Below are 23,560 nucleotides of genomic sequence, written 5' to 3' on the forward strand. Positions count from 1 at the left end.
GGGAATGGGAAAGTGTTAAATACCTTCTTGAGGATACCGGTAATTTGAAGAGCTAGGAAAACTGCCCAGAGCTTTGTTTTCCTTCAAAATAAACTGTCATGATGTTTCTGCTCCCTTTGTGTTTCACTCGAAGAGTTTCTCAGGTCAGCATGACCTATGAGATACCAAGCTAAATTGATGGTGTTGCTTTGTCTCTAGCCCTGCAGTGTTGAATGTGAAGCTGTAGACATGAGTTTCCTTTTTTAGTCCTTTTCTCTGTACTGTTTGGTAGGGTTATTTTCACAGTGCTCTCTTACTCATCCTCGAGGGCTCATATAATAAGCGGATTGTACAATCAGCAAAACCTTTGAAGCCAGAAGTGTTGTATGCTCTGTGTGCGCTGGGCTCCTTGGCAACTATCGCTGTGGGTTGCCCATGTGTTGTGACCTTCATTATGGGACCGATAAGCTGCTACACATGGCGTGCTTATGCAGTCTCAGCTCTTGCTGAGAGATCCGCCTCCCTTCCCTTTTCTTTTTGAGCCAAAATGAAAAATTTTTGGTAAATCAACCAGGGAGTAATGTCAGCATCTGATTTCTTGAACAAGATGGAACAAAGCAGCTACCTGAAAACTGAGCTCATTCATAAAAGGAGGAAAATGAGATGATGATTCTTTGTTCCTTTGCCTTTGAAAAGAACTGCGCAAATTGAGTTAATTTGGGGTTTGTTTTTTCTGTGATTATATTCACTTAATTCCAGGGTGTAGTGAAGAGGGATCTCTTGCTGGTCATCTGTCCTGTGGATATATTATTAACTAAAGCTGTATTTTCCTGCCCTAAAACATCAGTTATTTCTTCCAGTTACTCTGTAATTGCCATGTTTTGCTGTACCATTTTGTGCCTGATGTAATTTAAACATATTTGCATTAGTCTGCAGAAGCCATTGCTAAAGCTCATGGGTTATCTGCCATTGAGGAAATGTGAATTACTCCTGCTGTACTTCAGACTTAGGCCAACAAAAGCCTGGTGGAAGGCTCAGGCACAAAGCAGTTATCAAATGTGTGTCTCTTCTGGACAAAGAAATGTCCTCAGTTGTTTCTACTGAACATGTCTGGGGAGAACTTCATGATCACACACACTTCCTTCACTGCTCTGCCCTTCTTATTCAAATACTGCTGCTTTTCCCTCACTGATACTCTCAAGCAAATGCATTCTGTAATTCTTATGCTTTTGCAATGTCCTTGACCATTTCTGCACCTTTTTGCTTCTCCAAACACATACATTTGAAGAGACTTCAACCACTGAAGAGCTTATTAAAATAATAAAATAAAGCAATCCCTTATGCTTTATTGTCTCTTGTTCTTCTTATCTTTCCCCTCCTTCAACTTTTATATTCCACTAGTGTTGCCCGTATCAGTGACGAGTATTTGCAGCCTGCATCCCGTAAACCTGTGCCTTTACTTGAAAATACCCCTTCACTTCAAAGTGTCACTGCTGAGGTATCAATTGATATTTTCAGAAAATGAGATCCAAGGGAACTGGACCTACATGATCTTAAAGTCTTTTCCAGCCTTCACTGTTCTATGGCTGTAATGGCTCTCAGAATTTCGGGTGTTTCTGCTAATTGTGGTATATGGAAACTTAAAAAGATTTAGGGTTTTTTGTACCATTTTCCTAAGCAAATCTCTCCTCCTTTCTCCTGACTTTTTGATTTTTACACTTTTATGTCACCCTGTGCAAGGTGAACTCTCCTCTGTTCATAATCCAGTGCTGATCCTATCGGGGACCATGGGCACTATTGTAATGCAAACACTGACAAACATATCTGGTGGGCAATACTTTCCCCGCAGCCTGGGCGTGCTGTTTAGTTCAGCTCTATTATGACTTTTCTTGTCCGTGTTAGACAGGAGTTGAGCGCTGCCCTATCTGTGTGGAAATGGAGAGCGTTTTGTTAAGCTCTCTTGACAATAACGCCTCGAACATGTCCGCCGCTGCCGGAAGAGGCAGGAGCGATGGTTACGGGCTCGCAGTGCCGCCCAGTGGCCACGGAGCCAGCACAGCACTAGCTTCTACTTGGGGAAGAGATCATAGGATCGCATCATAGAATGGGTTGTGTTGGAAGGGACCTTAAAGCTCTTCCACTTCCAACCCCTGCCACAGGCAGGGACCCCCTCCACTAGAGCAGGTTGCTCCAAGCCCCTATGTCCAACCTGGCCTTGAACACTGCCAGGGATGGGGCAGCCACAGCTTCTCTGGGCACCCTGTGCAGCACCTCAACACCCTCACAGGGAAGAGCTTCTGACTAAGAGCTCATCTCAGTCTCCCCTCTGTCAGGTTAAAGCCATTCCCTCTTGTCCTGTCCCTACCTGTTCTTGTCCAAAGCCCCTCTCCAGGTTTCCTGCAGCCCCTTTAGGCACTGGAGCTGCTCTCAGGTCTCCCCTTCAGGAGCCTTCTCTTCTCCAGGCTGAACCAGCCCAGCTCTCTTCAGCCTGGCTCCAGAGCAGAGCTGCTCCAGCCCTCGCAGCATCTCCGTGGCCTCTTCTGGACTTGCTCCACATCCCTCTTGTGCTGTTGCCCCAGAGCTGGATCAGAAGTGCGGGGGGGGGGGGGGGGGGGTGTCTCCCCAGAGCGCAGCAGAGGGGGAGAATCCCCTCCCTTGACCTGCTGCTCATGCTCTGGGGATGAGCCCAGCACGTAGGCTGGCAATTAGGAAGCAGAAAGCTGCCTCTTGGATCCTAGAAGGGAAGGAAAGCGCAAGAATGAATCAAGCCTGTTGCTGTTTGATATTCTGTTCCTGATCTATTTGAGACCAGAATAAGTCTCCAATTTACCTTTAAAATCTGTGACTCAAGTGGAGAAGAAACCAATCCAGTCTGAGTCCTGCAGTTGCTTTAAGTGTTGGAAATGCCAATTTCCAATGGCTTCAGCAAGAAGAGAGCAGCTTTTTCACTGTATGTGGAAGCATGGAATGTATTAACAAAACAGCCAAATAAAACCCCAAAACTCAGCTCTGAAAAACAGTACAAAATAGACTAAAAATAGAATTCTTAAATGCATATGTTAGAAGGGCCAGGTCTTACAGTTCCCTGGTTTCCAGTTTATCACTGCAACAAGTGCTCTCACAAGAGCTGTTACGATCACCACTATGATGGATATAGTAGTGTTTTAACAGCTGGCTTCTCAGTCCCAGTGTTTGTTGCAAATCCTTGTTTATATTTGTCAGTTCTTTAAACAGGGAGCATTTCAGTGAGAGGAATAATGTATTTCTCTGCTGTTTCTTGCAGGATCGAGTGACATTCAGAAGAATTATATTGAAAAACAATGCAAAGAAGAGGAAGACCTATGAATTATTTATTGAGTCTGTGCCCCTTCTTAAGTCCTTGGAGGTAAAGCCTCTGCATCAAATTCTTGCATTACCATTAACTCTAGAGTCTGTGGTTCTGCTCTGTCAGAAATCTCTGTTACTTTTGCTTAGAAGAATATTTTAAGAGCAGCTTTGGTATCATGTTTGCTGTACAACTTAATTTGCATTATGGAAGTTGTACGCTTTGATTTCATATCCTTTATTCATAGTAAGCAATTTGCTGATTTTTATCTCTGTATAAAGATGTAAAAAAATCACAACGGAAAACAATCTATAAATATATCAGAGAGCAGGTATTAAAGTGAAAATCAGAACTCCAGGCTGTGGTTTCCTTTGAGGGTGTGATATTGAAGTAGTGAAAAAATCGAAGGGATATTTGCCCTTTACCAGCCATGAATGATTTCACATTTGAGACAAAAGATGTGGCCCATGGTAGGTCTGTCTTTAACCTTAACCAGTATTCGGGAGGTAAACTAAGAATAGGCTAAAGGGAAGCAGTGCTACCTGGGAACAAAGTGACAGATGCCATGTTCATGTGAGTGGTGCATGACTTTAGGAGCAATGTGTAAATTGTCCCTTCTAAGCTATTGAGTCACCCTGTATCTTCAGAGGACTTTCGGAGCCGTACCATACTGCTCTGAAATTAGTCTATTTCTGTCCTACACTATAACTTAGCTTTTCTTTGTTTTCTCATCACAAGAATATTTTTCAGCATTATTTGAGTAGAGCTTTTGATCTCTTTGAGGGAAGATTACAAAATCTCAAAGTATCATTAGGTGGGAATAGCAACCCCTAATACATATTGGATGTATGTTAGTAGCTGTGGAAGGGGTAGGTTGCACAACATCTCCTCCTTCTGTGGCTGGCTTAAACTAGTTCTGTCAATGTGACTTTGAGCACAAAAATGACTCATAAATACTTAAAGATATAAAAAAAATAACTCATTAGCACTGGATGGCTTTTTGCATGACACACTGCACTTGAATCATACATGGATCAAAATTAAGTTTTTCCAATTTGGGCTAGCTGAAGGTGCATTTGTTAAATGGATGGATTACAATTGAATCATCTGTCAAGATATTAATTCTAACTGTAGGATTTTCCTCCTTTCCTAATATGTTTTTTACACTGCTCTGGAGCAACACAATTGTTTTGTGCTGTTCAAGATGGACAGTGGGAAACACTGGAGATAAATTTTACTGTTCTTTCTCCCTTCCTGCTTTTAATGTCTCAGGTGTATTTCATTGCACGTCAGATTGCCCTTGCTGCTGGGAATCCTGTTCAGCATCTGCTTACAATTTAGAGCCGGCATTCTTTTCATATCCCCTTCCTCTCTCCTTTCTAGGATTGAGTTGTGGGACACAATTTCCCCCCATGTATTCCAGTGTATGGTGATTAAAATATTTAGAAAATGTGTTGCTGGTGTTTCTCATTGAAGTTTGTTCTTAGAGAGGTTATGACACTTTTCTGAGTGTTTTCTTCAAATTTCAACTTAACCTCATAGGAAATTATTTTTCCCTCTCCCTTTGCTTTAAACCAGCCAAGTCAGTTATTTGTTAACTTTGGGAGCAAGAAAAGCACACAGATGGGGCCACTAGGCAATTTTCTTCCCTCTCAATTATAGTAGTCTTGAAAGCTGTGGTGCTTTCAAGATAGCATCGTTGAAGGGGCTGTATTTTTCAGTACCCGGATACTGTTTGTGTCTAGTGAATGCCTCATCATTTCAGGGCTACAGGGTTTACCAGAGATGTACTACAAGAGATGATTGTTTAATGTTCCTCTTTGTTCCAGGCATCAGAGCGAATGAAGATAGTGGATGTTATAGGAGAGAAAGTGTACCAAGATGGAGAACGTATCATTTCTCAGGTACTTGCAGTCTAAATTTTTCTTTACCATTCTCCTTTCTCTGCTGTTTTTCTCCTGTTTGGAATTGACTTACAGAATGCTATTACTTAGACCAACTTGGCACTTACTCTTTTAATACTTCCAGTTTATTTAACCACTTTTTGAATGTCTGGGAAATGGTCAGTATGTATTTTGCTATGAATTTATTGCAGTACTTTAGCTCCTGTGTTTTTCTTCTCTCATCTGTTTGGGTTTTATAAATGGTCTTTGCCAGATTTCCAGGGGAGTGTGCTATAAGAAGCTGACATTAAATGTCTCTCTGCAATTTCCATGAAAGGACCCAGCTAGACTTTTCACAGCACCTATGTCCAGATTTAACAAGGAGTCACAAGCAGGTGGTAAAGGCATCTCTAATTCCTAGGTCTGACTAAACAACAAAACCAAAGAATTCAACAGGAGTGTGATTTAGATGAAAATAAATGAAGTCACTGGCAATGTTTCAGTAGTTGGACCCAACTCAGTTAACCAAGTAACTATCAGGGTTAACTAAACCCACTGTTTTTCCTGATGCCCTTAAAAAGAGTATTTCAGTGGTGAGTCGAGCTTCAGTTAACAGCCTTTGGTTGCTAGTGTCTGCTGTAATAGATCAGAGTGTTAGAACATGAAGCTGGACCAACTCAAGCTAAAGATGGGGGAGTTTTTTTGGCTGTGACACAACATTTTGGAGCACTGTTACTGAGGAAACACCGGAAATTTGCATAAAGTTTAGCTCAGGGATGCTTTGTTGCAGAAGTGCTCTAGTTCAAGTGGAAGTTAAGGCAAGAAAGTCCTTGGCTCACCTGTTACTGCAGGTTTGTGATCACAACTGTCATCTTGTTTTATAAACAAAATATGACTCCTTGAATGATTAATCTTAATTACCTTGAATGTCAGATAACTGAATGTAGGAAACCTTAGTTTTATTATGTCCAAAAATACCCTCAATTTAGGAAGTTGAAAATCTCATTGCGTAAGACCCTGAGAAAAATGAACTCTCAGCAAAATCAAAGCTTATAAATCAGTCTCAGAACTGGGAGCCAATACAATCAGTGATCCAATTACACAGTTGGTTTTAATCTATTGTAATAACTGAATTAAGGGCTAGGATGTCTTTACCCTTTAAAAGGAAGATTAATAGGTCTTCGTTTAAAGATTAATAGGTCTGGGTGATGGTAGTACACTGCTGAAGATGATGAAATTTCATGCTTGGAAAAGATGTGGTAGACCTTCCATTACAGTAGTTCATCCATACCAGGAACCTCTTTTTTCTCATGACTAATTTTACATTTGAGTTACCTTTCTGGAATTCGACTCTTTAGTTCAGTGCGGTATGCTTGGAAGCACTTAAATTGTTAGTGCCTGCTGGTATTAGAAGGAGATCTCCCACTCAGTTGATTTTTCACTCTTTTAAAGTACTCTTTTAGTACTCTCTCAGAAGGGTGCTGAGTGTATTAGTTCATGTTCTGATAGATGGCAACAGTGAAGGAAAAGCTTTGCACTGGATGGTTCACAATATCCCCAGGAAGCCTAGCTAAAGGCTTAATTTCTTCTGTAATGTTTAAATCTTGCATCACCTTCTCCCAGCCCATGTTTCATACTCAAGTTGTAATCATCTCTTTCCATCCTTCCCATCACATTGTCCTTCCCATCACATTCATAGTCTCCTTGCCTGCTTGACTTAATGTCACATTTATCTTTCCTCACATTGTTTCACAGTTGTTTTGCTGAGCTGCTCCCATTCCTGTATCAGTTCCTTATCTAGCCTGTGTCTCTCTGAAGCCTCCCCTCTCACTGAATGATATGTACTAACAGCTCCTTCCCCTGTGGTTTCCTCTGGTATATTACCTAACTGGGCACTTTTTAATGTTAAGAATTAGAGTGTTTGTCAATTCTGGAAAATTTCCGCACAAGGCCTAGTTCAGAGTGAATGCTTTAATACCATCTGTACATACTTTTAAAGTAAACGAAAAAGTAATTTGTTGTACCTTTTCATCTTTCAGGGTGATAAAGCAGATTGTTTTTACATTGTAGAAACTGGTGAAGTAAAAATCTTGATTAAAAGCAAGGTGAGTTCAAATTGGGTGATTTGGCTTTAGGTCAGTCCCTGATTTGATTAATACAAGCGGTATGAAAAAGCCTACCCTGACTTATTATAAGATTTTATTTCTCATCATCACCCATGTGATGTAGGCTATATGTAAGTCCCCATACCTGTTTTGAAGAGGCCACAAGTCCCTTTACTGAAGTTTGAAAGTCTTCTGCTTGTATCTGCTTCTCTACAAACTAACCTGATACGCTCTCCTTGGCCTTAGGGGTGGATTTGAAACTTCTTCTAGGACAGCAGAAAACTGCAACTTACAAAGTCTGGGGACTGTTAATCTCTAGTGACATACTAAATGTTGGCATTTGAAAGGAGCTCTCTACAGTCTGAAGCAGCCTTAGGGAACAACATGTTGTGCATGATAAAACCTATGTTAGGTCAAAGTAACAGCAGTTCCCAAAGCTCTAACAGTAAATATCTGCCAGTCTTAACACTTGTGGGTGGGCATACACTTCTCTCGTCAAACTTCTAACTGAATGTGCTGTTAAGGTGGTACCAGTAGAGTGTGACTTGGGAATTGCTAGTTTAAAAGCCCTAAGCCAGTGAGCTGTTGCACATCTGTCAGATATCTGGAATTAACTGCAGCCTTATTCAAAGACACAACTGTGTGCAAATAACCCAAATGTACTGTTTGACAGACTGTGACAAGTACAGAAGTGAACCAAGAAGTGGAGATTGCCCGGTGTCAGAGAGGGCAGTATTTTGGAGAGCTTGCACTTGTTACCAACAAACCCAGAGCAGCCTCTGCCTATGCTGTTGGGGAGGTCAAATGTTTAGGTAAGCAGATGTTGTGTGTTTCTAGTTATCCTTTTCTGGTATTTGCTTGTTTTATGGATCATGCCCGAGTGAGCAGCTGTTCTAAAACTTAGCAGCCTCTTGGTAGCTGGTGGTCAGACATGAGCAGCTAAGAGCAAGGCTGAGCAGCACTGCTGCTTCCTTCCAGCACATTCTATTTTTTCTGCTGGTGTGGGCTGTGCTCAGGTTCTTGTCTACAGCTTGTTTGTCACGCACAGCTTTCAGGTGATCTTTTAATGCCAGTGTGTGTATTTGCCTCCTGTATTTATCCTTGACATCAGGATGAATCTTCATGAATCTTGGTTCTCCAAATAACAGTATGGAGGGAAATCAAAAATATGATTTCTGTTTCTGTGGCTTCTACTGAAGCCTCAAACCCAGATGGGTTGTACTGGAGGTTTGTGTTCTGAGTTTTGGCAAATGATCTTGTTTTCACCTCTGTTCCTTTGCAGTCATGGATGTGCAAGCATTTGAGAGGTTGCTTGGACCCTGCATGGACATTATGAAGAGGAATATAACACATTATGAGGAGCAACTGGTGGCAATGTTTGGCTCTAGTATGGACCTGAGGGATCCAGGGATTTAGGCACAGGGTACCTCAATGCCTTCTTAGTTCAAGACACAGAAAAGCCTCCTATCAGCAACACAACTCGCAAGAAAAACGGACACTATGGAACAGTTACTGCTGCTGTCTTCTTGGGCATTTTAGAAACCATCAACAAGTCTCAGCACAGATGGATTGCTCACTCCCTGCCTCCACCTTGCTGCTGATACTTCATCATTAGACCTAGATTAAAGATCATTGTAACCCTGTGTTCACTTACTTGGTTCAGAATGGCATCTGTCCAGCAGTTCAAGTGCCTGATATGAAACCCTAAGTGTGCAAGATAAAGAAGCCTCCTTCCTTCTGGTGTTACTGTTGGGATAAATTTTCAGATCAGATTCTGTAGTGGGAGGTTGCCTGTTCTGCAGAGGCAACCAGTGGAATACAAGCCTTTTATGGGCTTAATACCTTCTTCTGATGCTTTCCTTACACAATGTCAAATTTGCTTTTAATTGTAGCATCTGGGTTTGAAGTTAAAATATCAAGGGAGCCAATTAATAAGGTGGCACTGAAGTTTTCCTCCACCTGCTGAAATGAAAGCAGCAGGTGCTAGAGCTCTTTAAACCAAGTAAACCAAGCTGGGAACATGAGAGAGTCTGCTTAGCAACAAAATGCAGAAGATGAAGCATTACTAGATTTGAAGTGTTCTCTGAGCAGCAAAGAAAAATGTTTACTCTGTGCTGCCCAAAAAAGTGCAGTGGTTCAGATCAAATGGCCTGAAGGTGTCATAATTGTCATCTCCCCCAGTTTGCTCCTTGTTCCTGATACTGAGAACATTTTATTGTGGTGAGATCACAATACATTACCTTCTGTTGCTTACAGAGATCCTTTATACTGCTAGATTTCCCAGGGCACTGTTGTTGACTGGGTCAGTTTTAAAGCTTTTTAAGGAGGTGAATGTTTTGTAATTTAAATGAAGACAACTTCTGTACTTGTTTACAGGAGCTCCCCCCCCCCCCCCCCCCCAACATTTCACAGTATTCTGACTCATTAGACACTTCGATGCTTCCAAATACCATGTTGATTTGCTAAATGGTTGGCAACCTTTGACTTTGTAAAGCCAATGTCTTTGCTAACCCCACAGTTGGTGTGTTTGAGGAGTCTTTTTGGTTTAGGTGATAACTAAGCTAATGTTGATCTGTTGATCTAATGTTGACCTGTTAAATTTGCAGAATTTATTAGGTAGATTCTATTTCTATAGCTTTAATGACCTTAAATTGGCATCCTGCTGAGATTTTACGAGAGTATTACCTAAATAAGGATCAGACCATAAGAAGGATGTTTTTATGGTGTATAAACAGAATATTTATATTAAGACATTGAATTTGTAGGTAATAAATTTAGTGACCCTTTGAATTTGCATTCTTCTGCAGCTCATGCAAAACTTCCTGGTGTTTTATGGGGTTATAAACTTTTAATTGTGGATGCTAGTATAACAGAATCTATTCTCTTTTTTCATGGCCATGTCAGCAAGAACAGAACAATGCTAATATTGAATTCCTGCTTCTAGTTACCACAGTGGACATTTCTCTAAGGCACGAGATGCTTAGCTGCAACTCTTAAGTTGATTTCTGGACAGTTTCTTTTCCTAAATGGATGAGCTCCTCCCAGTTCCTGCAATATGAGTAAGATGGAAACTTGATAAGTTCGAATGGCTGTTGTCCAGTTACTGTAATTGGAGTCATATTTTTATATAATGCAAATGATTTGTAGTGGACACCACTGAACTAGGTGTTTCCATGTTATTAAAGTCCTGGTTGTGATGTCTAGTGGCTGTTCTAACTGCATGTGTTTTAGAACAGTGAATTTCCCTTGCTTTGCTGGGCTGTGTTTTTGTTGCAAATGACAGCCAAAGAAGCAGCAGGTACTTCTCATTCATGCTTCGAAGGTTTAGCACCAAAGACAGAATCATTCTTTTGATTACAGAATTAAAGAATAAAACAAACCAAAATGAATCAGCCCCCTCCAAAACAAACCAACAAGCCCAACCAGAAATGATAAAAGCCCCCACTCATCAGGTCCTTGCATTAAGAACAGATAAAACTTTAGGATACTTTGGGCTCCAAGACAAGAGTCTGAGGCTGGCTTGTGACTGTCCAGTGAACCAGACACAAGCTGGTCTTCAGACCAGTGTCTGTGCTCCCTCTGCTGTCATTTGAACTAAAGAGAGCTTGCTGTGACTGATCACAGCCAACCTTGTTGCTCCCACGCAGAACATCCTCTCCTTTGCCCAGAGGAGCCTGGTGGGTTGGGCTGACTTGTGGATGGATTCTGCTTCTTCCAGCCTTTGGTTCTCTACAGGACAAGATTGTAAACCTTAGCAGATGCAAATGGTGGCAATCGTTCTGAAGCTTAACCAAAAATCCAGGCAAGGCTGATGTTAGATTCTTAAGGTAATTCGGCCTGGCAGGGAGGATTTCATAGAATAGTTAGGGTTGGAAAGGACCTTAAGATCATCCAGTTCCAACCTCCCTGTCATGGGCAGGAATGGCTCACAGTAGACCATGTCGCCAAGACTGTCCAAACTGGCGTTGAACACTGCCAGGATGGAGCATTGCCAACTACTTTGATTTGGGGGCTTCTAGAAGTCAGAGGAAAGGATGAGAATGTCAAATCAAAGATTGGGATTGCATGTAAGTGAGAGCAAGCTTTTTGAAGCTTTACCTTTCCCTCAACTCCTCGAAGTAGAGGCATCCTGAGCAATGCCATCCCACATCCAGGATCTGTGTGACATCATTGTGAGATGTAGAGAGGCAGCCTTACCTTGAGCTGAAAGAGAACAAGCCTGTAAGGAGGTTCCTTAAAAGCTGTTAATTTGCAATGTGCCCATTGAGTTTGGTCTGGTTTAACTAGACTCTTCATACAATTTTGGAGCATGAAGATAGCGAGAGAAGCTTGTAGTAAGATACTCAACTTTGCCAAGTATTGGGTTAGAGAATCAGCAAAGAGCAAAGTTGGAAAGCGTGTGAGTGGTGATACCACGACCAGGGAGTGAAGCGAGGTGCCTGAGTGTGAGGATTTTTCCACACTGCTGCACCTCAGCTCACTCCTTTTCACTGTTCATCCGAGTTGTCACGGAGAAAGAGCTCAAGTGTGGTGGTGTTACCACTCAGTGTAAATCTGCTGTGGAGGCTCTGAAATTGGCAGAGAGAGAAATCTTGTTTTGAATAAAATAACTCAGCTGCAAAGTGGGAAAAGAGGAAAGTATCTTTGAGACTTGCAGGAGAAAGAGTCTCTTGTTTGTGATTCCCTGCTTGTGATTGTTGTGAAGTCAGTGAGAGGAGCTTTCAGTGGTCAGACCCCCTGACGTAGTATTTCTGTGTCCCAGCACAGGTTTCACACTGTAAATGAACAAAAAAGGGCAAAAGTGCAAACCTTGAAACTTTCAGACAAAACTTTCAAAACAAAGTGCAATTTGCACAGAGGGCAAAACCTGAAACCCCTTTGAATGTCACTTGTGCTTTCTTTTCTGTTGCTGAAAGCAGACTCTCGTTCTTGATGTGTTTGTAACCTCGTCTTGCCAAAATACAAACACTTTGGGTTGGTTTTTTTTTTCACTACAGGTAATTTCTGTTGTTACAGTTATTGCTGGTTATTTCCACGTCTTTCAAACCATATATTTTATTTTAAGAGGCCTTCCTTGTGGATTTCCTGCTGACGGCCTACAGCACTACACTTCCCTTTCAAGATGCAAGAGGGAGTCGGTAACCTCATAGGAGAACACTCAGCTTAGCTGGCTGGAGCTAATAACGCGCTACTAATTTTCCTCTGCTCTGAGGCAGGAGGGGAATTACATTCTGCAAAAAATTGCTACCTCAAGGCTCCAAGTGCTTTTAAAGGTCTTTCACTTGGGAGAATTTAATATGACAGTTCTTAAAGTTGGTCTGTTCTGTAGAGTTAAGTGGGTTTTTTAAATTGATTTATCGAGGGACCCTCATTTTAATTCATTTTACATTTTGTACTTGATTCTCAAAGGATGGTTCTTGCACTATTGAAAGAAATACATCTGCCATATAAACATATGGTTTTAACAAACCGCTCTGGGTTTCAGCTTCACTTTTAGTTAATAAAAACCTGACATGTTGTGTCCAGCCTTCCTGTACAACCCTGTGTGTGCTCTTTATTGACACAACCCTCAGTGCTTACATCCAGAGCGGACTTCCCAGCAGCTAACTGGATTTACTTGGGGTGCCTGAGTTGCTTGTGTTATCAGAGCCTTACAGAGAACAGCACTTGCCCTGTTGCAGTAACCAAGAGATTTATCCATGACCCGACCACCAACTTGTGCTGTTTTGTGATACAGTTTTACTAATACCTTAAAAATAATCCCAGTTTCTGTAGCTATTATTGCTCCCAATAAAACTGGCTGCTCTGATATGTCTGCCAAATTATCGTAGAACTCATTTGTTGTTTGAGCACTTTGCTAACTGGTTCTCTGCTCCCAGGAGAAGCAATATCCAGAAGGTCTCTTGCTGGCCTGCACCAAGGGCTACTGAATTTTACATGCCAAGCTGCCTTTTTTTTTAACTGAACTAACTATTTGAAAGGAAAATTACTTTGGTATATGTGAAATTGCCTGTTCAAATGCTCAATATTTGCTTCTGCTGAAGCTTTATTTCTAAGCTTGGAGTATTTTCTGTATGGTTTGTAAATTAGCCTGGGATGGGTTGTGATTCCAAGGCCGCTACTGAGATATGGTGCTTCAGCTTTGAGCACTCCAGCTCAAGGAAGATGACGCCTGAAGGGGGCAGACGGCAGCAGAAAATACTTCATTTTGCAGAGGGATAAGTTAAAACTGGGATTTTTTTTTTTTTTTTTCTATGTAAAGGACAACGGTGGGGGATGGGGGAGTGGGAGAGGGGCAGGGAATATTAAAACAATCCAGGAGGAGGAATGATCCTATATTGATTAGGACAGGTGTGTTAATACAGCAATGAGCAACAGCAGGGAAGCCATTAAGCATTAAAAAGAGCTGTGTGGAAGAGAGCTAGAATAGACGGGGGGGAGGGGGGGGTGAAATCTTCCACCGCTACTATTATTTTTCATTTTATTTATTTCTAAGTTGTAAATGAGCTCTGCTGAATGCTCTCAGTATCTGTCTGGGGCAGGGGTAAATCAGAGAACCTCTTGGGGTGGCTTTGCTGAGATCTGTTGCTGATTTTCTTAATACCTCCTTAAAGTCACTGAGGGCTTTAGCTGGCACAAATACAGTCTCCAGGCTTTGTGCCACATCAGCAGTAGGAAGATGAAAACAGGTAGTGCCTGTAGTAGAGGGAGATGTCCCCTTTACAGTATGACATGCAGGTAGGTGTCCTGGGACCGGGAAGGCCTGGGGGGCAGAGACAAAACCCCAGATCCAAACAGAGAAAGCCCCAAATCCAAACAGAGAAAATGTCTTGAACTCTGAAGTTCTGAGCAGCTTGATGGCAAAGGTAAATGGTATTAGTCACGTCAGAGGGGTGTTAGACTGCTGCTGTTACCCTGCTGGGGTCAATATTCATTCCTGGATCAACATTTTTGTACAAGAAATAAGGTTTTGTGACGTTCTTACCCTGAGGATGATGTTTCATCATTGTGGCAAAGATGCTTCTTCCTGCCATTTCTCCCCAAAGGATGTATTTCACCAATCCAGATCAGTGACAAGGTACTGGAGTTGTGTTATTTTATCTCAACTAGGTGGTGTTGACCAGTGAGGTGCAAAGATGCTGCCAAGCTACTTCTATGCACATTTCAAATCTGTTTCAGTTGTGTGTACTGCAGCCTAGAGGCTAAGAAACCCCAGTGCCCTCAGTGTTTGTGACCTGTTACTCTGCCAGACAACACTGCCAGGAACTGCAGCAGGACCAACAGGAGTTGTTTAAAGAGAAGTGATTGATGGAGCATCTCTGCGAGCCCCTCTCCGACAGCGCATTTACCGTGGAGAGTCCAGTATTTGCCTTTCTGCAGCTAAAAGCCACCCTGTTGCACTCGGAAATACCATCTGTTCCCACACCTTCCCAGAGAGTCATTTCAGCCTCAGAGGTGGCTTGTTGACTGCCTCCATCTGAGAGGCCGAGGTCGGGTTGGCCACACACACGGGCCTTGCCTGGGCCCTTCCCTGTTGGGTCCCCGTGCCCACCGGGGCAGCATCCAGCAGCCGTTCTCCTCTCCGGTACAGCCGCGAACCGGCCGCTTCCTCCGCAGGGAGGCTCGGTGCTTTCAATCCGGCGCTCTCGGCTAAGCCTTTCCCCATCAGTCGCCGCTGCGTCCCGGAGATGGGACGCGGACCACCGCCCGGTCCCTATGGCAACGCGAGGGCTGACCTCTCGGGGCCGCCGTACAGGGTTCGGTGAGGCGGACGCGCCGCCATTGGCTTGGGCGGGACCGGGAGGGGCGGGGCGGGATGGCGCTATCGGAGTCCGCGGCCGCAGCCGCCACCTTTGAGCGGAGGGTGCTGCGGAGTGCGGGGGAGCACCACTATCTGCGAGTGCGGCTGTGAGTGACACCCCTCCGGTCCGGGGGGATCCCCCGACCCATACCCCCCCTCATCTCGCCCCTTTGTGCTGCTCTGCTGTCCCAGGGAGCTGCCGGACGGCGGGGCCCGGCCGAACGTGGCGCAGTTCAAGCAGCTGGTGGTGTCGGCGCTGAGGGAGCTGCACGGGGAGGTGAGCCCGGACCGAGCGGGGCGCCGGGCTTCTGCCGCCCGAGGGCGCCCGCCTGGCTGCGGAGAGGGGCTGAGGAGGCGGGCTAAGGGGCCTGGGTTTGCCGCTGGTGTAACGTGTTACCGTGCCTCCAGACCGCCTTGTAACTTGCTGCGGATGCCGCCGGGGCTGTAGGCGTTGGTTTAGGGTCTGTGGTGAAGTGACTCCGGCATATCTGAACTTTAGACCTTGCGTTATCGATGTTTTTTTGCTGTAGTGAGGCTTTGAAAGGAAAGCTGTGGGAAAGTAATTGTTTCTTCGCTGTCTGCAGATCTATTCTTGCCCTGCGTATTGCTGGGCGACTTTAAATAAGTCCTTTCATCTCTGGATCCTTTGTTTTCCGGCTATAATTTGGAACTAAAAGTGGCTTTATGCGAAGAGCTTAGAGGGGAAGGGTGCTGCATAAAATCTTGTGGTGTCCTTGCTTAAACATTCACGTGAGATGTGAATGTAACTACACCTTCTGCGTTGTGTGCTGGGAGTGAAATCAGTTACTTATAAACCACCACTACAAGAGCATAGGGTGGTATTTAAGGTTATATTTAATAACCTTTTTTTTCATAGGTCGGAGCAGCTTTACCTGTTGATGTCTTGACATATGAGGAAAAAACTTTGTCTGCCATACTAAGAGTTGTTAGCAGGTAAGGTGCTCACACTTCAGATACTGCCATGAAAGTACTTCTCATAGGAAAACTCTTTAGTTAAGAATGGTCTGTGAAGAATTAAGCCTGACTTGCAAATGTCTGCATACAGCATGCAGAAAAGAAGTAAAAAATCACCAAGATTTGGTCATCTACATACATCAGTACATTGCTCTTGCTTTAAAACAGAATGGTCTTACAGGAACTAAGCACCATGGAAACATGTGGCTTTAAATCTCTTACTATAGTAAAGATGAGAATGGTTATGGTATGTAAATGGTGATTTAGGGGAAGAAGGAGCTTAAATGCATAGCTAAAACAAGAACAGGAGCAGTAAAGTGACCTTGAGAAGATTACAGTAAGTATCTCTATGTCAGGGACAAGAAGTCACTGTATGAACCTTTCAGGGCATGCTGTTCCTGCTGGAACTGAGTGGTGAAACACCTGCTGTTACACTCTGTTAAAGGTTTCGTTGCTCTGTATGTAACATGTTTTTTATTTAAGATGTTTGTGCCCCAGGAAAACTGATAAAACCAAATTTTATTAATATACTTTGTTTTCTGAGTGGCCTTGTCAAGCTGTGGAGTGCTCTAACGTTGCTGGGCTTCTACCAGAACAGGAGGTGTGCTTTTCGAGTGCTGCAGGTAAAGCCCTGTGGGGACTGGATGTCATTTAATCACAGACTGGTCTGTGTTGGAAGGGTCCTTAAAGCTTATCCAGCTCCAGCCCTCTGCCATGGGCAGGGACACCTTCTGCTAGAGCAGGTTACTCCAAGCCCTATCCAACCTGGCCTTGTCTCCCGCAAATATCAGTTCTTGCTCCAAGCCTGGCTGGGTGGCTGAGCCATAGCTATGCTTGCTGCCTCATCATACAAAGATGCCCTGGATGCAAAAAACATGTTGGTTTGGGATTGAAATGTGTTTCAGTGCAGGTGTGTAGGCCTGTGCTTGAGCAATTCTCATGAACCTTCTAAACTGTGACCATAATGGGTGTCTCATTACTTTATGGCTTCATTCCAGTGATGAGTCCTGATTTCATTAATACACCTGCAAGAAAAGAATTTCTGGAAAGATTTTGATCTTGGCCCAATCTTTGATATTCCCTGCCCCATTTCTTCACTTTTTAATAGTCACTGTCAACTGGCCTTGTTTAAAAATGCATGTGGAACATGCACTTCCAGAGCTTAGTTTTTCCAGAGGATGCTGCTTAATGAAGTGATTTCCAAGAATTCTTTGTCTCTGAAGCCATGGCTTAACAAAATCTGCTGAGCCATAGCTCTGAGCTTTTAACCTTTTATATAAAAGGGAAATCTAAGTATTTTAAACTTTGAGTGATTTGTTTTCTTCAGTGCTTTAAGTTTGTTTCTTGCTTGTTTTCTTTCTTCCAAACTAGACATCTCCATTTCTTCTTGCGTTAGCTGGCAACAGTAGAGAACTAGTCTTGGACTGAAAAAGTTGTTGGTCTGGTCCTACAAAGCAGAAGCTGCTTGAGATGTTGCAACTCTTCAGGCGTGGAATTCTTGGAGGGGGTTTCCCACAGAAAGACTTGACAAAGCTCATGTTTATCAACTCACTGCTTGGACGTCCCGTACTTCAGAGTTTACACATAAAAGTTGGAGACAGAGCTGAACTTACCAAAGCTTTTACCCAGGATGATGTTACTACATTTTCTCATTTAACAGGTGACACAAATCCCTTGCATTTAAATGAAGATTTTGCAAAGAAATCTAGGTTTGGGAGAATTGTTGTACATGGAATTTTGATCAATGGACTTATTTCTGCAGTTCTGGGTACTAAAATGCCGGGTGAAGGATGTATACTTCTTTCTCAGGCAATCAGATTTCCAGCTCCTTTGCATCTTGGTGAGGAGGTTGTAGCTGCAGCGGAAGTGCAACACCTGAAGGGTTCTATTGCTCACGTTTTGGTGTCGTGTAAAGTCAAAGACAGTGCAAAGACTGTTATGGAAGGGATGGTGAAAGTCATGGTGCCAGACCGTCAGAGTTGCTGATCCTGTGGTACTTTCCTATAAAGGCCAGAAATGTACACTTGATTTTGAGTCTGTCTTTTTATATGATATCACTTAATCTGGTAAACTTGCAACAAAACCCCTTCAGAGTGTTTCAAAGGCAGTGCCCAAACTGAATCTTCATAGAGATAGATTAAGATCTTGCATTAAACCCAGAGCTTTTAATTTTCCCCTGACCACTGCCAAGATGAAACCACTGTAACTAGGCATATGCTGTGACAGAAGTGGCATGTTTAGACAAGCTTTTGCTGCTGTGGAGAGTCTGGAGTGGCAGGGTTCAGGCTGAGGCTGTTCTTTTTTGGTCCACACTAGATCAGTTCAAACTTGTTCCCTCTGTATGAAGTTGTGTTGCTAAGGAGCACTGGAGGGAGGGGATGGTGCTGTGGGTTTAACAAGCAGAACAGAAGAGGAGGTACCAACTGTGTGAACATGTATTCCCCCTTTGCCCACTTAAAGTACCTGGGTTGCTGGTAAAACAGGCTTTGGGTAAATTCATTTGTAAATGATCTGGGTTAAATTATCTTAGTACCAACATAAGATTATTGTACACTAAGAAACTTTTTTTAGGACCGCCAGGAGTAAAAGTACAAGCTGTCTTCAATGGGTGGCTCATAATTTTCTGGCAAAACAGGTGCTCCCTCCGTACCTCTGCCAGCAAAATGCATTTGTAACTTTTGTTGACTGCAGATAACCTCAGAAGTTGCTTGCTATGGAAAAAGAGTTTGTTCTCAAACTGTGATGGAAGCTACTGGTGAAACAGTTACACTGCCTGGGTGTTGATGTCTTGTTTGTAAATGCAACTGCAGTGCAAGGATGAACCCCTGCTATTCAGTCACACTGATCAGAAAGAGAGGTCATAGAAACAGACTGGTTTGGGTTGAAGGGATCTTAAAGCTCATCCATTTCCAACCCCTGCCATGGACAGGGACACCTCACACTAGAGCAGGTTGCTCCAAGCCCTGTCCAACCTGGCCTTGAACACTGCCCAGGGATGGAGCAGCCACAGCTTCGCTGGACGTGTGCCAGCGCCTCAGCACGCTCACAGTCTGATCTTTGACTTCACTGTGCCCTTTGCTTTCAAAGCAACACAGAAACCGTGCTTGGTGAGAGCTTTCCTTACCTCATGTCTGTTGGAGCTGCTTCACTTCCTGTTGCCTTCTGCTGTGAGTAGCTGCCTGATCACCAGCTTTTGCAGTGATTTTTAGCAGGTATGCTCCTTTCCTCCTTCAGTGTTCTCCAGATGGTAAGCTGTCACGTCAGTGCCTGTTAACAGAGCAAATCGCATCAATATCTGACCTCGTTCTTGCTGTACAAGGAGGGTGAGAGGACAAGAAATAAACATTCAACAGAGAGCAGGTTCCCATCTGCCAAGTACTACTGAAATGGCAGTTTCTAACTGCTGTGGTGGCAGTTAGGTTGTGAAGCTCAATTTCACTTTCTTTGCAAGAAAAACCCCTTAAACCCTAAAAATCTACATATTAAGTGGAAAATACTGGATATTATTTTTTAAGGTTTTAGCTACAAATGAGCCCTAAAAGGTACAAAGCAGCTCTTTCCAGTTTGTGAGGACCAGCAGTGTCTTGGCGCTACCCCACCTCGGCCTGAAGCTGGTGCTGCATAGAGCTCCGCGTACGGGCGACTTGGGCACCCCGGGGCAGTCCCCTGCGCTCTGCCGGTGCCCCGGCTCCGTTTCCCATTCCCCATCCCGGGAGCGCTCAGTTCCCGTCCCGCCGCCGTCCGCCCCGAGGTGAGGCGGGAGCCGCAGCGCACGGGGGTGGCGCGGCGCCCCCTGGCGGCCGCCGGTGGGAAGCCGGCCGGTCGGCACTAGGGCCCGGCGGCGTTGTCTCGGCGCTGCCGTGTTGACAGCGCGGCCGCGCCGGGAGCTGCCCCGGGAAGCAGGTTGGCGGCGCCGGGCTCTCGTTCCTCCCTCCGCGCTATGGCCTTCATGGAGAAGCCGCCGGCCGGTAAGGTGCTGCTGGACGACACGGTGCCACTGACAGCGCAGATCGAGGCGAGCCAGAGCCTGCACTCCCACACGGTGAGCGGGCAGGCCGGGCCGCAGGGCTCGGCGGGGGGGGGGGGGCGGGAGCGGCCTGTACGGGGGATGGTGGGAGGGCGACGTGAGGTAACGGGTACCGCGGGACGCGGGGAAAGGGGTGCCCGGGCGCGGGGGGATCGGGGCTGGGCGGGAGCCTGCAGCAGGAGCGAGGCCGACTGGAGCGGGAGCAGGGCCTGGGGGGGGTGCGGGGGGGGCCGGGACAGCGGGTGTGGGGCTAGGACTGAGACCCGCGCTCTGGGGTCTCACCCCCCGGAGAGCCCCGGCCTCGGACGTGGCGGTGCTGCCGTTGCCTGGTCCCCTGCCGCGAGCCGGGGCTTGTCGGGCTCCTCCTCTCCGTGAAGCGGCTTGTCCCTCCGCAGCCCCTTGCCGTGGCTCTCGGTGCTGGTCCCAGCACGTCGGGGCGCAGGCAGTGGGCTTCGGGTTGTCCCGCGCCGAAGAAGGCCTTGTGCTTGCACGAATTGTAATCGCTGCTTTACCTCGGGGTCTGTTTTGAGTGTTTGGGGCAGAAATGGGCTCCGGTTGCTGGTTTCGGTATCTGTGATGAGGTTAGGTTTGAACGGGCTACGTTTGCCATCGGGTCGTGCTGTGTGACTGCGGTGGGGGCTGTAAAGCTGCAGAGACGCAGCAGGGTACAGCCCCTCTGCCTTTGTTGTAGGGAGTGATGACACTCCATAGAACAAGCCCTGGGTTACTTTTATGTCAGAGATTAATCTTCTGGGATGTCTTGCACACACACTGCCTACATTCAGTGTTCCAGCAGGCAGTAACAGTCTGAATTTCATCATCTTCTGTTTGCAGTTATTTCTTACTTTAAAAACTAGGTTTCCTTATGGCATGACCAAGCACTGCTGTGAATCAGAGAGAGAACTGGCTGTCACTTCTGATTCCTGCTTTAGCTGACAGCGGGGATGCTGGGCTAAAGCTGGCCAGAGGTACTTCAGCAGCAGGTACAAGAGCAGGAAGCATGTTTAAAATGGAGAGAGGGTGTTCTGCCCCTCACACAGCTCACATTCCTGCGTTGTTTATATCTCTTCCTGGTTCCTTCCATCTGGTGAATACTCTTAACCTGAATAACAATAATTGCAGATTCACCACAGGATATACAGCTCATCTGTAAACTGTCTTATTAAATACTCTGCCTGTATGTAATCCACACTTAAGAGGTGTTTTCTGTGTGAGGCACTCATGTTAACTAATGTTCCAGCCTTCCTCTGAACAGAAGTTATGTGTGAGAAACTGACTGGAGGATCTTGTGAATCAAGCAGGCTCTGGCTCTCCTTGCAGGTCCTCTAACACATAGAACTCATGAGGTTTATTATTCTGGCAAGCCTGATACTTTCTACCTGTTTCAGGAGCAGAGGGGTACATGTGCCAAGCCCTGTGAGAAGCTGTGTAGCTTCAAACACTCCCCAGTTAGCTGTCCAGATCATAGTTTCATTGTTAACTTGTTTCCATCATACCTTATTACTTTGTTGTTTTTTTTTTTTTTTTGCCAGTGCAAATGACAATAGCTTTTTGTGCTCTTCCTTTTGTTTTGCATGATTTTGGTTTAAAAAAAAAAAAGGCACAAAATTCTTTTAGAATGAGCACTTGGAAGTAGTTTTTCAGTCCAGACTCTGTGTGTGTTGCTTATCTGGGTGAGTGTGATAGCAAATGTTGCTTCCCCTCCCACCTTTCATCTCTGTATTCTCTTATTAACAGATGTTCAGGAAAGACTTTCTACTGATCTGTTCTGATCTTTTGTTAATACCAGAATGCTGGAGCACTACGCCTTTTGATTTCAAATCTGTCTTTAAGATACATCTATTAGTAATTGTTTGTTTTACTGCAGAAGCCCTGTTGATAATTGAAAGATGGCTTGAAGTGTGTAGCACAGATGGTTTATATAGAGGCAGTGGAGGATAACAAAATACAGGAAGCCATTAACAGACTGAGATTCTTACTTGATGTAAGCTGACTATTTTGCTTTGGACACTTCATCTTATGTCCCTGGCATCTGAATAATTTCTTTATTGGTGGGTGATGCTGTCCCTTGTTTGAACTTTCCTGGTTTAAATAAGCCACACAAATAGAACCTTGTGTTTGAAGAGGAGTGTAAATGAAGCCTCTCTAAGAAATAAGGGTCAAAGTGCTTTTGTGGGGCATTAAGGCTGTGTTTTACTTCATTATATATAGATGTAAGGAAGTATTTTGTCATTAACTGAATGCTTTGGGGGTTTGTTCTGCATCCTGCCTCAAAGAGGTACCTTCAAAAGATACAGATCTGTACAATTCTTCATCCCAAACTAATGTTTGGAGAACTAGGTCTTCACATGCCAGACTTGTTCTAAAGCTGAAATTCAAAGGCTTCCATGAATAAATTATCTATTCTTTTGTCAGCAGTATGTATTAAGATTTTATAATGCTGCTTAGTGTGGCAAGAATTGCTTTTAAACTTGTAATTTTTTTTTTTCCTGTAGAACATTGCTTATAAAAGCACTCATATAAAGACTATTTAGGCCAAGGTTAGGTGCAGGTTTAACATGGCAACTGAACTAGTAATAATGTAAACTTTCTGTGGATGCTGGAAATAGCCAGTCTTCTGAATAACCAGCTAAGGAAAAGGTGAAGAATTTCAGGAAAAGCTCTGTAGACATGGTGAAATACCACACAAAAGACTAAAGATTGTGTCAGATGAATACTTTGCTTGTCTATTGTTCTAAGCAACTTCTGTTCATTTAGATTTAATACATCAGCCTGAGTAAGTGTAAACTTAATAGTACTGAGTCAAGGGCTGTACTTGGCAGATGCTGAGTTTCTGTTTCCCGAGGATGAAGGTACAGCTCAAAAAACAGAACTGAAACCAAAACCCAGATGCTCCTCTGTACTTACCTGAAATCTCCAGAAACCTAAGACAGGACAAAGCTACTATTTACAGTGTACTTTGAGGGCTCGCATTTTTTGCTTAGTAAGATCATGTCAACCCCCCAGTAAATGTAGCTTTTAGATTGTTGAGAATCAGCTGCAGCATTTTCTGATAGCATTTTTACAAGCTCTTCATGTTTCTTTCGAGTCAAGGAGCTCAGAATTTCTTTCTTACACCTTGGATGATGCATCATCTCTGTGCTTTTGTGCTGCAACAAATTGTTGGGTTAAGTTTTTTTTTGTGTATTTATTTCCAGTGATAACTGAAGATAAAAATGGTGCCTTTTCTTTTTTACAGAAGTTGTTTCCCCGGTTAAGTGTGTTACAAGCAACCTGAGTTTTGTTGATATGTGCACTTACATACAAATAATTCTATAGTGTGGTGTTTATGGAGTCCTTTTCATTCTGAAAGCCAAATAAATCTGTATTGCAGGCACATTCCAATGGTACCCCACTTAATAGATTTTAAATTACATGAGCAAACCCTGTCAGCTTCATTTTGTCTTCTGCTATATGCTTCAATCA

At 44.0% G+C, this 23,560-nt stretch overlaps 4 protein-coding genes across 9 annotated transcripts in view; all 4 read left to right on the forward strand.

The window, feature by feature from the left end:
• PRKAR2A (protein kinase cAMP-dependent type II regulatory subunit alpha) overlaps nucleotides 1–10,495 on the forward strand; it is a 58,522-nt gene extending 48,027 nt beyond the window's left edge. The window contains exons 7-11 of the mRNA XM_061472847.1: nucleotides 3,263–3,364; nucleotides 5,134–5,208; nucleotides 7,227–7,292; nucleotides 7,966–8,104; nucleotides 8,575–10,495. Coding sequence (XP_061328831.1) covers nucleotides 3,263–3,364; nucleotides 5,134–5,208; nucleotides 7,227–7,292; nucleotides 7,966–8,104; nucleotides 8,575–8,708 — 516 coding nt within the window. The 3' untranslated portion in view covers nucleotides 8,709–10,495. The remainder of the gene's footprint in view (nucleotides 1–3,262; nucleotides 3,365–5,133; nucleotides 5,209–7,226; nucleotides 7,293–7,965; nucleotides 8,105–8,574) is intronic.
• Nucleotides 10,496–15,041: 4,546 nt separating this feature from the next.
• Nucleotides 15,042–17,685, forward strand: RPP14 (ribonuclease P/MRP subunit p14). The gene is made up of 5 exons (XM_061472873.1): nucleotides 15,042–15,200; nucleotides 15,286–15,370; nucleotides 15,971–16,047; nucleotides 16,613–16,691; nucleotides 17,440–17,685. Exons 1-5 carry the CDS (start codon nucleotides 15,109–15,111, stop codon nucleotides 17,494–17,496), a joined length of 390 nt encoding a protein of 129 aa, XP_061328857.1. The 5' UTR covers nucleotides 15,042–15,108; the 3' UTR covers nucleotides 17,497–17,685.
• Nucleotides 17,539–18,096, forward strand: HTD2 (hydroxyacyl-thioester dehydratase type 2). Its single transcript, XM_061472869.1, has one exon. The coding sequence runs from the start codon at nucleotides 17,539–17,541 to the stop codon at nucleotides 18,052–18,054; it is 516 nt and encodes a 171-aa protein (XP_061328853.1). The 3' UTR covers nucleotides 18,055–18,096.
• Nucleotides 18,097–19,872: 1,776 nt separating this feature from the next.
• Nucleotides 19,873–23,560, forward strand: part of PXK (PX domain containing serine/threonine kinase like) — a 37,521-nt gene continuing 33,833 nt past the window's right edge. For all 6 annotated transcript variants that reach the window (XM_061472859.1, XM_061472860.1, XM_061472861.1 and 3 more), the window contains exon 1: nucleotides 19,873–20,110. In XM_061472859.1, the coding sequence (XP_061328843.1) occupies nucleotides 20,009–20,110 (102 nt within the window). In that variant the 5' untranslated portion in view covers nucleotides 19,873–20,008. The remainder of the gene's footprint in view (nucleotides 20,111–23,560) is intronic.

This window comes from Pezoporus flaviventris, unplaced genomic scaffold, assembly GCF_033815535.1.
Source record: "Pezoporus flaviventris isolate CSIRO_AGI_PZ_B2104156 unplaced genomic scaffold, CSIRO_AGI_Pfla_v1 ptg000073l, whole genome shotgun sequence".
In the NCBI taxonomy this organism is placed as follows: Eukaryota; Metazoa; Chordata; class Aves; order Psittaciformes; family Psittacidae; genus Pezoporus; species Pezoporus flaviventris.